Genomic DNA, 14626 nt, shown 5'->3' with positions numbered 1-14626 from the left:
ATATATATAGTTTTGATGTATTCCCTACTAATTTGTTATTTTTTAATACATTTTAATTATATAATATTTTTAAAAAAATATTATATATTACAATACTAAATATATATTACATCATATTGGTTGAAGGTTGAGTTTGTCGAAGAATTAATTTAATTTTAAATTTAAAATTATTAAATAAGATTTAAAAATATTTTTTATATTATTTTTTAATAGATTTTCTTAAATAATTTTTTTTAAATTTAAAATTTATATAAGCTTATATTATTTTATATTTATTTTTTATTAAATAAATAATAATAATAAAATTCAACATATTTAGTTATTAAGATTTTAATATATTAAAGGAGTTGAAGTGGTGTTGGATACCTAGCTCCAAAGGCTACAATCAGCATGAACATCTCTATAGCGAGCCTTTGATTTAAGAGATTTATATGAATTACATGTATGCTCGATGAATACATGATGTATATTTGTGTCATTATATATCTGCTTTAATTTATTTTTTTTTGGATTGAAAACACTATGTATTTTAGGTTTTTTTTTTAATTAAAAAAATAGTTGCTGTGTATTTAAGTAATGAGTATTTGAATAGTTACTCTAAATGGTTGGATATCCAAAATCTATATCTATGTGAAACTAATGATTTTTCTAATAAAATATGATTTTTAACTTTATTTGAAGAGTAATTTTTTTCAATCTTTAGCTTTTATTATTACATTTGTCCACGCTAATCCATAGATCAAGGAAAAAAAATTTAAATGCAAAAACAAATTTAAGTATTAGTAACGTGTCTTCTAAAAAAATTAATTATAAATTAAATGATATTCTGATCTAATACTAAAATAAAAAAACATTTAATCTATTTGAATTAACTTTAGCCAATATTAGAAATTTACGGGGATAATTTAAAAAAATTAAAAAATTTAATTTTAAATTAACTTAATTTTAAAAAATAAAATCAATAAAAATTAATATTTTATTAAAAAATAATTTCAAATCATTTTTTTAAACCAAACATAAAATAGCAAAATAAAAAAGATTTCAGCTACATAGGACTGAGCATTTAAACAAATAGCCCGGACGCATTTAAACAAATAGCCCGGACGCATTGGCTTTCCAACTTAGCCCATGCTCCCGAGTTTGTTTTATATTTTTATTTCTTAAAAGGTCACCTACAAATAAGGGGTTTGATTTATTTATTTTTATTAAAAACTTATTTTTAACTCAAAAAACCTACAAAATACTTTTATAATTTTATCTATGATCACAAAAAATCCCAAAAAGTAGCTCAAAATATCAAAATTAACTCGAAGTTAAAATTATTACTGTAGTCATATTTACCTCCTTGGTTAAGGAGAAGAAAATAAATACCTAGATCAAACTCTTCTTGTGAAATGAAGCATATTAATATAAAAATTAATCATTGTTATGGTAGGATATATCAACAATGATGAATTTTTCTTGTTACACAAAAATTTAGTGAGCCTTTTCTCTCCTTTAATCAAAAGAGATTAAAAATAAAAAAAATAAAATTTAGTATTAAAATTAAATTTTAAAAAATTAAAAAGATTGATCCCCTAATAATTAAAAAAGATGAAGAACTATAATAAACTTTTCAATTCAAATTCTAAGATATGTATTTTACATGTCCTTTACACTTTAATCTTCTATCTTTCAATTCAACAATTACTATCAAAAAGACATGTAATTGGTGCTAATTTAGATTTAAAAAGATTCAATTATGTTTAAAAAAAAAATTATAAACCAAAATAAAATTTTTTAAAAATATTTCTATTTCAATTCACAATAATTTATATAAAGATAAACAGAAAAAAAAATGCTATAGTGGTTTCCTAAAAGGCTTAGTTTCTATTAATAATTCTAAGATGTTGTTAATAACTGGCATGTTTGTTTATTTATATTTTTGAGCTGAATTCCTTTTTTCTAAAAAAAAAAACCTCCAAAAACCTAGAAGTATTTATAGTAAGATTAGACATTGGGTTAGGTAACAAACGGATTTATTGCTCAAGTAATCTTACGAAATTTAATTCAAGCAAAAACTACATAAAATGTAATACACCTTACAACCCTTGCATGATTTTTTTTTATTAACATGAATGTTTAAATTAACTTAAATGCATCTTGATTTTATAATATAATTTTATTATTACTATAAATGCCTTAGCAACTATTATTATTATTATGATTATCATTATAAAGAAAAAAAATATTCTTTGCAATAATTTTTTTTTACAAATGCAACAGTGCATTAATATAAGTGATTGGTTAAAGATTGATATATACCTAGGGGTATTAGGCTTGTTAAAGACTCTGAAACAATAAAATTTAAATCATAAATACCTCACTCCTCTTATATTAATTATATTTTTAAAACTCAAATAGAAATTGATTGAGAAAAAAGTCAATTAATCAGGTGCACTACTTGTTTTTTTATTTTTTTAAAAGGTTAACAAATTAATAACTAGGTAGATCCAACTTTTTAATCAGATGGACCGTATTTTATGTTCTTTAATCCCGAGTGGATTCAATGGTCGGCAGACATCATAGAGGACTTTAAATATTTAGGGTATTATTTTTCAAGTGAACCCCAAAATGATTAGTCAATTAATCCATTACTCAATTGCAAATCTATCTGAAAAAATGTGTGCGCATAGCCTTGAAATTGACTTGGTAATAGCATGTTTAGTAATGTGCAGAATGTTGTTTGTTAAAAATTTATTTTTTTAAAAAAATAATTATAATTTTTTAATATTCTAAATCATTTTAATATACTAATATAAAAAATTAAATTTTAAAAAATTATTTTAATATATTTTCAAATAAAATAATACTTTAAAAAACATCATCTAAATATCAATAACTCTCAAAGATTGGCACACAAGAAGGATCTTCCCTGCTTTATTAATCTCGTTTATTACACTTGGCTAACGATAAGCCGTATCGAGACAAAACACTTGATGGCAATAATAAAAATAAAATGAAAGGAAAATTACGCTCATCACTCACACCATTGCCGTGGACACATCAACGAGAGGAACCAATTCTCCACCACCACCACCACCACCACCAGTCCTCTCCTCAACACAGAAATCCTCTCTAACCCACAAAACAGCATGAATCAAAACAATAGGAACTGTGGCTGCCAAGGTGATAACAAGATGCAAGCCAGCTTCTGTCACTATGAGCTCTACCATAGTTGCAACAGCTATCAAGCCAAGCACTATACTCTTATAAATAATCTTATGCAGCGAATAAAAATTTGGAGGAAGGGCACGCAATAATAACAGGTAAAGTGATGCAACATATGTCATGATGACCAAATAAATCAAAGAGACCTTGCGTTCTGGGATGAGGGCAATGAAGAGCACAATCCACACAAAATGTGTGTAATACAATGCAAAGTGGCCTAAATTTCTTATAATTCTGAGAGAAGCTGCTTCTGTGCTTGAAGGGATGCTGAAGGGGCACACAAGCCTGAACTCGGGTCGCTCGAAATCGTCACGGTTCTTTCCTGTCGAGTCCTCAGGGTCGGTCGGCGTGGTTGGTGTTGACATGGTGCTTGGCCTCTGAATGGTTCCATGACCAGCCATGGTTTGGTTTGATTAGAGAGAGATATGAAGCTTTATCAAGTATCTACGTGATGTGTTAGAGCTCAAGTGGTATCCTTGGTTTAGAGAAAGGAGAGATAGGGTTCTGCAGTCACCTTTCATATATATATATATATTAAGTTTTACAGTGGATATAGCTCATCCTCAACTTTATATAGCAGTTTTCTAGAGTTTATTTATTCAATAAAGGATATATTCACTCATTAATTATCAATATAAAAAATATTTAATCAAGCTTGTTTAAACTAAGAGTCATTTGGGTATGACTTAAGATCTTCACTTAAAAAAAAACCCTAAACATAAACGAGTTATATTTTTCATTATGTTTTATAAAATACATTAAAATAATATTATTTTTAAAAATTTATTTTCAAGACCGTACATTAAAACATCTAAGACCATAAAAAAAATTAATTTGAATAAAAATAAAAAATCTCAAAAGTTTTTTTAAATACAAAACCAAATACATCCTATATTTATTCATGAAGGGACTTGTATCAAGTACAAACTATAGGCTGTAGTGTGATTAAACCATGGAAAACATATAATATGATCAACAACTGATAGTAAACATAAACTTTAGAAGCATTTATAGTAAGATTAGACATTGGGTTAGGTAACACATGGATTTATTTCTCAAGTTATCTTATAAAATTTAATTGAAGAAAAAACTACATAAAATATAATAAATATAATATATCTTACAACCCTTGCAATATGATTTTTTTTTATAGTACTATGGGCATGCTAGCAGCTGTTGTTATCATTGTAACAGTAAAAAAATAGTCTTTGCAGGAAAAAAAATCTTTTGCAAATGCAACAGTTCATTAATAAGTGAATGGTTAAAGATTGATAAATAAAATTAAAATGATATTATTTTATTAATTTAAAAAAAAAAAAACAATAGCTAGATGAATCTAGATGGTCAACCATACTTTTTTTTCAATCAAAAAAGTATTATTATAGAGAATCTTTTTAAACGGTGATATAAATAAATATTATAGAGAATTTTAAATATTATTTTAATATATTTTTAAATAAAAAAATTATTAAAAACAACAAGAAAGCACAAAGTATTATCTTCCCCGCTTTATTAATGTCGTTTATTACATTTGGCAAACGATGAGCCGTATCGAGACAAAACACTTGATGGCAATAATAAAAATAAAATAAAAGGAAAATTACGATCATCACTCACACCATTGCCGTTGACTCATCAACGAGAGGAACCAATTCTCCACCACCACCACCACCACCACCAGTCCTCTCCTCAACACAGAAATATTCCTCTCTAACCCACAAAACAGCATGAATCAAAACAATAGGAACTGTGGCTGCTAAGGTGATAACAAGATGCAAGCCAGCTTTTGTCACTATGAGCTCTATCATAGTTGCAACAACTATCAAGCCAAGCACTATACTCTTATCAATACTCTTATCCAGCAAATAAAAATTTGGAGGAAGGGCACGTAATAATAACAGGTAAAGTGATGCCACATATGTCATGATGACCAAATAAATCAAAGAGACCTTGCGTTCTGGGATGAGGGTAATAAAGAGCACAATCCACACAAAATGTGTGTAATACAATGCAAAGTGGCCTAAATTTCTTATAATTCTTAGAGAAGCTGCTTCTGGGCTTGAAGGGATGCTGAAGGGGCACACTAGCCTGAACTCGGGTCGCTCGAAATCGTCGCGGTTCTTTCCTGTCGAGTCCTCAGGGTCGGTCGGAGTGGTTGGTGGTGACATGGTGCTTGGCCTCTGAATGGTTCCATGACCAGCCATGGTTTTGTTTGATTAGAGGGAGATATGAAGCCTTATCAAGTATGTGGCGTGTTAGAGCTCAAGTGGTGTCCTTGGTTTAGAGAAAGGAGAGATAGGGTTCTCTAGTCGAGGAAGAAAAGTCTTGTGAGTTTACTTGGAAAGTTCATAGCAATTTACCCATACATATTGCCTAGAGAACATTTACTAGTCAAAAAGCAGAGATCAAAAAATATTTTCCATTTAAAGTTTTCTTTTCTTTTTCTTTTTTATGGGGAGGGTGAGGATTTTCTATATATAAAAATTAAAATGAAAGAAATATAAGTGATTTATTATAAAAGAAATGGAGCAAACTAGGGGAAAAACAAGTATTGGTGGATGCCAACTGATTAATTTGAGAATTAAAATTGATTGATAATTAACAGATTTGAAATTAAAAAGGAGATTCATTTTGTTGCTTAAATAAATTAATGGATAATTAATAGTAAAAATATAGTTTTATTAAAAGATTAATAGAAAAAAAAAAGGGAAGAAATCATACATGAGAAGGCAAAGTAAACAGTGAAGTGGACTTGTGATGGATAAAATTGAAGTGACTTCTAAATTGGAGCTATACTCGTGAAGGTTTTACCCGGTCTTAATTTGATTTCTTTTGTTTTAGTTTAATTTCGTAGGTGCTCAACGATATAGTGAGATTTTTTTTTTCATCTTCTTTAATTTCTCTTGATTCTTGTATTACATGTTGAAATTCTTTAAAAAAATAGTGAAAAAAAAACTCAATACCAAAATATATAAGGGAGAGAAGTGAATATTAAAATTGAAAAATAATTTATTATAATTTTTTTATGTTTAAAATGTTTTTTAAATTGAATTTTTTATTTTAATTTTTTTTAAATTATTTTGATATGTTCATATTAAAAATAAATTTTAAAAAATAAAAATTATATTTTTATATTTTTAAATAAAAAATAATTTAAAAAATAATTAATACTACTATTATAAACTTTTAATAATAAAGTTTTTAAAAAATTTTAATTTTAATTTTTTTAAGTTAATTAAGCTCTTATAGGAGAGCTCAAGCCCATTAAAAGGATTTAGATGGTGCACGGCCCAAACAACTATTCAATATCAAAGTATATATATATATATATATATAAACCTTAGGTGCAAACGAATAAGAAAGAAATCCCATTATTAAAATAAGAAGCCATTAAAAGTAAGAGCATTTCCAACGTAAAAAGTTAAATTGAGAAGTTAAATTGATAAAATGATTTTTTAAATAGTATAAATAAGGTTTTTTTAATTATATATATTCTAATAGTAAAAAACTATTTAGAAAAGTCATTTATATTTTAATATATTTCATATTAAATTTATTTTTATATAATTATATAACTAATTTACATATTTTATATATAATATAATTATGATGTTATTAATTATATAATTAATATGAGTAATTTAAAAAAATAATATAAAATTTAATGAAATAATATGAAAGTTAAAAGATAAAATTAAACTTAAAATTTATTGATATGACTATTTTTAATTTTAGTTTTATATGTTACCATTAAAAATTTAATTTTTTAAAAGTAAATTCAAATTCAAACTTTGAAAAAAATCATTAATATTTTAATTTGTTTTTCAATTCTTTTTTTAAAATTCAGGCTTTGAAAAAAATGACCACTACCATTTTAAATTTTCAAAATTTAAAACAATAACTACCACCATTTTAAATTTTCAAAATTTTAAAAAATAACCGCCACCATTTTAAATTTTAAAATTTTAATTTTCAATAAGTTTCTTTTCTTGCTTTTAAATAAATACTGTTGATCAACGACTATAAAAATAGTCATTGACAACGTTAACTTAATTTTGCCTATTCTACATAAATATATAGAAATATCTCTTTTAAATTAAAAAAATAATTTTGATTTTTTTGTTGCCGGCTCTATTGGAATGACTTAATAAAAAAATTAAATGTAAAAATATATGTTTTTGTATTTAGCTCTCCATTTATATTTCCGGTTGGAGATGCTCTAATATAGCTTCTTCTTTTTTATTAAAAAAATATTCAAACTAAAAAATTAAATAAAAAAAAGGGAGGTGAAGCAATTTATTTGATTATGTAATATAATTCAAATGGATATTAAACTTAGACAACATATTCATTTACCTAATTTAGCTTAGAATTGAAGGTATACTCAAGCGACTTGTTGAAAACAATAATTGTAAGATGGCAATCGGTAGTTTTTTGAATTGCCCTTGTCTTCCTTAAGGCAGTTCATGCTTTAAGAATTCTATGTATTTTTTATTTTAAAAATACAGAAATTTATTTTAAAATTATGTTAAAGATAAATAATTAATATAAAATACTTGTATTAGTTGCACCTTTTATTTTTAATTATCTGTTAATCTAATTATAGTTGTATATATATACTTAGTTTATACAATAATAAAACTTAAGTCGTGTTCACCTACAAAATCATTAACTAGCTATTTAAGGAATGCCTAGTTTACGCAAAAGTGAGAATTTAATTACACTATTAACGAGAACTAATTGAGGAGGAGAATACCCTTTTTCTCACGAAGTGTTGTTAAATGGAATAATATTTTTTTTTTAATATTATATTTATTAAAAATTAAATTTTATAATTTATTTTGATTTATTTTTATAGAAATATTTAAGTATTGTAACTCAAGTCATGAGTCTTGTGTATTAATTTAGTTGATTCAGATTTTTTTTATTTTTTTTTATAATTTTTTAATTTCATCCTTTATCATTTGTGTTGATTGAAAATTAAATTTTATAATTTATTTTGATTTATTTTTATAGAAATATTTAAGTATTGTAACTCAAGTCATGAGTCTTGTGTATTAATTTAGTTGATTCAGATTTTTTTTATTTTTTTTTATAATTTTTTAATTTCATCCTTTATCATTTGTGTTGATTGAAAATTAAACTTTATAATTTATTTTAGTTTGAGTCAAGGGTTTGGCATGCTAAACTGAGTTGATTCGAGTATTTTTTTGTCTTTTTTTTTCAATTTTATTTTTTAATATTGTTGGATTTTAAGAATTGAGTGTTATAATATGTTTTGATTTATTTTATTTTGGGTTATTTTTATCTCATGATCTGGATTTGACAAGTTAACTTGTGTTGGCTTGAGGTTTTTTATTCTTTTTTAATTAATTTTATTTTAATTTTTTTCTTTAATATTAAGTTAATTAAAAATTGAGTTTTAATATATATTTTTATTTGATTTCCATGAGATTATCATAATTTTATTATCCTAACAACAGATTTTATATATTAACTTGGATTTACCCGAGTCATTTCATTTTAATAATTTTTAAAAAGATATCATTTTGATTTTTTTAATTTTTTTTCTAGTTGTGTAGGTTGTTTTTAAATTTATCAAATTGGTCAAGTCATATTAAATTAAACTCTACACTGTTAAATTTTAAAAATACACTTAATAATGTTTGAATATTTACTTAAAAAATTAATCTTAATCGCAACATAGTACAAATAAATGATCCAGAATAATATCTATAAATTTGAGGATATAACACTATTGTAAAGTCTCATTTAATAAGTTTTTTGTACTCGAAAGTAGAAGACACGGGCCAGAGAAAGATGGTGAAGACAATGCAATCAGGGAGTAAGCAGGGAAAAATTAAACTCTTGAAACTAGGCTTATTTAAACCATGTAGAATAAACTAAAAATAAATAAAATAAAAAAATAATATAAATAATTCATAATAGTAAAATTTATTTCTCACCGTAATTATATGCCATCAATAAAAACATAAATACATACATAATGTTGTGTGTGTATAAATATACACATACACAAATAATCAATTTAAAAAAAAAATTATTTTAATATATTTTTAAAAAAATACTTTAAAAAATAACTATTATTATACTTTCAAACATCTTCTAGCAAAAAAATTACTTCTAATATTTTGTTCAAAAATAAATCCACTTCTCAAAAGATATAAATTAGAGGTGATGATGCTCATAGTGATTAATTACATTTTATTAGTTATCATCAAATTTAATTAAAAAAATATAAAAATAAAATTAAAAATAAAACTAATGACTCATTAAAAATAATAAAAATATTTTTTTAGATTTTTTTCTATTTATATCTATATTTTTTTTTAAACGGACACATAAAATAACTAATAAAATTTATCAGCTTGAGATAACCCGAGGATGCAAGTGGTAAATGATTTCATGGGTTCTCTATTAACCTACTATTTCTTCCTCTCTAAAGCATAATTGTGAACAGCTTACATGTCATGAACAAGTTGTTTTCGAGTTACATGTTTTTTAAATTATTTTTTATTTAAAAAATATTAAATTAATACTTTTCAGGGTATTTTTATATATATAATTTTGATGTATTCCCTACTAATTTGTTATTTTTTTAATAAATTTTAATTAAAAAATAATTTTTTAAAAATATTATATATTACGATACTAAATACATATCACATTGAAGGTTGAGTTTGTCGAAGAACTAATTTAATTTAAAAAATTAAGTTATTAAGTGAAATTTAAAGATATGTTATATATTATTTTTTAACAGATTTTTTTAAATTTAAAATTTATATAAGTTCATATTATTTTGTATTTATTTTTTATTAAATAAATAAAAATAATAAAATTTATATTTAGTTATTAAAATTTTAATATATTAAAGGAGTTGAATTGGTATTGGATACGTCGCTCCAAAGGCTACAAATACAATCAGCATGATCATCTCTATGGCGAGCCTTTGATTTAAGAGATTTCTATGAATTACATGTATGCGAGTATCCAAAATCTATATCCATGTGAAACTAATGATTTTCCTAATAAAATATGATTTTTAACTTTATTTGAAGAGTAATTTTTTTCAATCTTTAGCTTTTATTATTACATTTGTACACGCTAATTCATAGATCAAGGTAAAAAAAATTTAAATGCAAAAACAAATCTATATATTAGTAACATGTCTTGTAAAAAAAATTAATTATAAATTAAAAAATATTTTGATCTAATACTAAAATGAAAAAACATTTAATCTACTTAAATTAACTTGAGCTAACATTAGAAATTTACAGGGATAATTTAAAAAAAATAAATTAAAAAATTTAATTTTAAATTAACTTAATTTTAAAAAATAAAATCAATAAAAATTAATATTTTATTAAAAAATAATCTTGAATTATTTTTTTAAATTAAATATAAAATAAATAAAAAAATAAATCACAGCCACATGGGACTGGGCATTTAAAAAAAATAGCCCAGGCGCATTGGCTTTTCAACTTAGCCCATGCTGCCGAGTTTGTTTATTTTTTTAAAAATCACCTACAGGGGGTTTGATTTATTTATTTATTTTTATTAAAAAATTATTTTTAACTTAAAAAACCTACAAAATTAACTCAAAATTAAAATTATTACTGTAGTCATATTTACCTCCTTGGATAAGGAAAAGAAAATGAAATATATTGATATAAATATCAATTATTATAATGGTTGGATATATCAACAATGATAAATTTCTCTTTCTACATAAAAATTTAGAGAGCCTTTTTCCTTTTTCTACACTAAATTTAGTAAGCATTTCTCTCTCTTTTAATAAAAAGAGACTGAAAAAAAAATAAAGTTTAATATTAAAATTAAATTTTAAAAAATTAAAAAGATTGGTTACCTAATAATTAAAAAAAATAAAAAACTGTAATAAACTTTTCAATTCAAATTCTAAGATATCTATTTTACATGTCCTTTGCACTTTAATCTACTATCTTTCAATTCAACAATATTTACTTTAAAAAAAAGACATGTAATTGGTGCTAATTTAGGTTTAAAAAGACTTAATTATATTTTAAAAAAATTTTAAAACCAAAATAATTTTTTTAAAAAATATTACTATTTCAATTCACAATCATTTATATATAAAGATAAACAGTAAAAAAAATGCTATAGTTGTTTCCCTAAAAGGGTTAGTTTCTATTAATAATTCTAAGATGGTGTTAATAATTGGCATGTTTTTTTTTTTTTGAGCTGAATTCCCTTTTTCTAAAAAAAAAAAACCCCCAGAAACCTAGAAGTATTTATAGTAAGATTAGACATTGGGTTAGGTAACACATGGATTTATTTCTCAAGTTATCTTACGAAATTTAATTCAAGCAAAAACTATATAAAATATAATATCTCTTACAACCCTTGTAATATGATTTTTTTTTTATTAACATGAATGTTCAAATTAATTTACACAATCATATAATATAATTTTTATTAATATTATAAACGTGCTAGTAGCTGTTATTATTATTATTATTATCATTATAAAGAAAAAAAATTCTTTGCAATAAGAATTTATTTATTTTTACCAATGCAACAGTGCATTAATAAGCGATTGATTAAAGATTGATATATCGAGGGGTCTCAGGCTTGTTAAAGACTCTGAAATAGTAAAATTTAAATAATAAATACCTCACTCCTCTCATATTAATTATATTTTTAAAACTCAAATAGAATTGATTGAGAAAAAAAAGTCTATATCACGGGTTAAGAGGATTAATTTTTATTAAAAAAAACTAAAATGATATTATTTAATTTTTTTTATTTTTATTTTTTTAAAAGCTTAACAAATTAATAAAAAAAGTCAATTAATCAGGTGCACTACTTGTTTTTTTATTTTTTTAAAAGGTTAACAAATTAATAACTAGGTAGATCCAACTTTTTAATCAGATGGACCGTATTTTATGTTCTTTAATCCCGAGTGGATTCAATGGTCGGCAGACATCATAGAGGACTTTAAATATTTAGGGTATTATTTTTCAAGTGAACCCCAAAATGATTAGTCAATTAATCCATTACTCAATTGCAAATCTATCTGAAAAAATGTGTGCGCATAGCCTTGAAATTGACTTGGTAATAGCATGTTTAGTAATGTGCAGAATGTTGTTTGTTAAAAATTTATTTTTTTAAAAAAATAATTATAATTTTTTAATATTCTAAATCATTTTAATATACTAATATAAAAAATTAAATTTTAAAAAATTATTTTAATATATTTTCAAATAAAATAATACTTTAAAAAACATCATCTAAATATCAATAACTCTCAAAGATTGGCACACAAGAAGGATCTTCCCTGCTTTATTAATCTCGTTTATTACACTTGGCTAACGATAAGCCGTATCGAGACAAAACACTTGATGGCAATAATAAAAATAAAATAAAAGGAAAATTACGATCATCACTCACACCATTGCCGTTGACTCATCAACGAGAGGAACCAATTCTCCACCACCACCAGTCCTCTCCTCAACACAGAAATCCTCTCTAACCCACAAAACAGCATGAATCAAAACAATAGGAACTGTGGCTGCCAAGGTGATAACAAGATGCAAGCCAGCTTCTGTCACTATGAGCTCTACCATAGTTGCAACAGCTATCAAGCCAAGCACTATACTCTTATCAATACTCTTATCCAGCAAATAAAAATTTGGAGGAAGGGCACGTAATAATAACAGGTAAAGTGATGCCACATATGTCATGATGACCAAATAAATCAAAGAGACCTTGCGTTCTGGGATGAGGGCAATGAAGAGCACAATCCACACAAAATGTGTGTAATACAATGCAAAGTGGCCTAAATTTCTTATAATTCTGAGAGAAGCTGCTTCTGTGCTTGAAGGGATGCTGAAGGGGCACACAAGCCTGAACTCGGGTCGCTCGAAATCGTCGCGGTTCTTTCCTGTCGAGTCCTCAGGGTCGGTCGGAGTGGTTGGTGTTGACATGGTGCTTGGCCTCTGAATGGTTCCATGACCAGCCATGGTTTGGTTTGATTAGAGAGAGATATGAAGCTTTATCAAGTATCTACGTGATGTGTTAGAGCTCAAGTGGTATCCTTGGTTTAGAGAAAGGAGAGATAGGGTTCTGCAGTCAAGGAAGAAAAGTCTTGTGAAGTTCATAGCAATTTACTCGGAAAGTTCATAGCAATTAATTTACTCATACATTTTGCTCGGATAACATTTACTATATATATATATATATTGCGATGAAAAGAAATATAAGTGATTTATTATAAGAGAAATGGAGCAAACTAGGGAAAAAAGTATTGGTGGATGCCAACTAATTAATTTGAGAATTAAAATTGATTAATAATTAACATATCTGAAATTGATTAGTGGATGATTAATAGTTAATTAAAATACAGTTTGGCTTATCGAATTTCACAAATGAGTTTGGCTTTGATGATGCCATTATTTTATATTGACGAGGAGCTCAACATCTCTTTCTAGGAGGTGTCTTTCCCGAATAAAATTTACTGTATGATTTTAATAATATAATATTTTTTTAGAGGACGAGTGTATATTATTATTCTTCTATTTAAACAAAAAATTAAATTCTTGTAATAACTTTATACATTATATTTTAATATCTTATTTATTCATTGCGGGATAAATTCATCAACGCCCCCTCATTTACAACTTATTTTTTTGAGGTATGTCAAGTGATTTAAGTCTACGATCTGCGTTGAGTTGTTAGGTCTTATTGAATTTAATGGCTGAGTTTGCCTTTCATATATATATATATATTAAGTTTTACAGTGGATATAGCTCATCCTCAACTTTATATAGCAGTTTTCTAGAGTTTATTTATTCAATAAAGGATATATTCACTCATTAATTATCAATATAAAAAATATTTAATCAAGCTTGTTTAAACTAAGAGTCATTTGGGTATGACTTAAGATCTTCACTTAAAAAAAAACCCTAAACATAAACGAGTTATATTTTTCATTATGTTTTATAAAATACATTAAAATAATATTATTTTTAAAAATTTATTTTCAAGACCGTACATTAAAACATCTAAGACCATAAAAAAAATTAATTTGAATAAAAATAAAAAATCTCAAAAGTTTTTTTAAATACAAAACCAAATACATCCTATATTTATTCATGAAGGGACTTGTATCAAGTACAAACTATAGGCTGTAGTGTGATTAAACCATGGAAAACATATAATATGATCAACAACTGATAGTAAACATAAACTTTAGAAGCATTTATAGTAAGATTAGACATTGGGTTAGGTAACACATGGATTTATTTCTCAAGTTATCTTATAAAATTTAATTGAAGAAAAAACTACATAAAATATAATAAATATAATATATCTTACAACCCTTGCAATATGATTTTTTTTTATAGTACTATGGGCA

General features: G+C 24.8%; 1 protein-coding gene across 3 annotated transcripts; it reads right to left on the bottom strand.

Annotated features, from left to right (window-relative positions):
- Positions 1-2893: 2893 nt before the first annotated feature.
- On the bottom strand, positions 2894-13421 carry LOC105134411 (PRA1 family protein D-like). 3 transcript variants are annotated; one of them, XM_011038813.1, is made up of 2 exons: positions 12732-13421; positions 2894-3110 (listed from the first exon to the last, which is right to left on the bottom strand). In XM_011038813.1, the coding sequence occupies exons 1-2, from the start codon at positions 13230-13232 to the stop codon at positions 3024-3026; spliced, it is 588 nt and encodes a 195-aa protein (XP_011037115.1). In that variant the 5' UTR covers positions 13233-13421; the 3' UTR covers positions 2894-3023. The 3 variants fall into 3 exon arrangements, with proteins under 3 accessions (XP_011037115.1, XP_011037116.1, XP_011037114.1); XM_011038814.1 differs by having other exon boundaries at positions 2894-3685; positions 13307-13398; XM_011038812.1 differs by lacking the exon at positions 2894-3110 and adding an exon at positions 4694-4888 and having other exon boundaries at positions 12710-13420.
- Positions 13422-14626: the final 1205 nt, after the last annotated feature.

Source organism: Populus euphratica, unplaced genomic scaffold (genome assembly GCF_000495115.2).
Source record: "Populus euphratica unplaced genomic scaffold, PopEup_1.0 scaffold67.1, whole genome shotgun sequence".
NCBI lineage: Eukaryota > Viridiplantae > Streptophyta > Magnoliopsida > Malpighiales > Salicaceae > Populus > Populus euphratica.
Note: the sequence above shows the minus strand (reverse complement) of the source record. Positions and strands in the feature narration are given on the sequence as shown.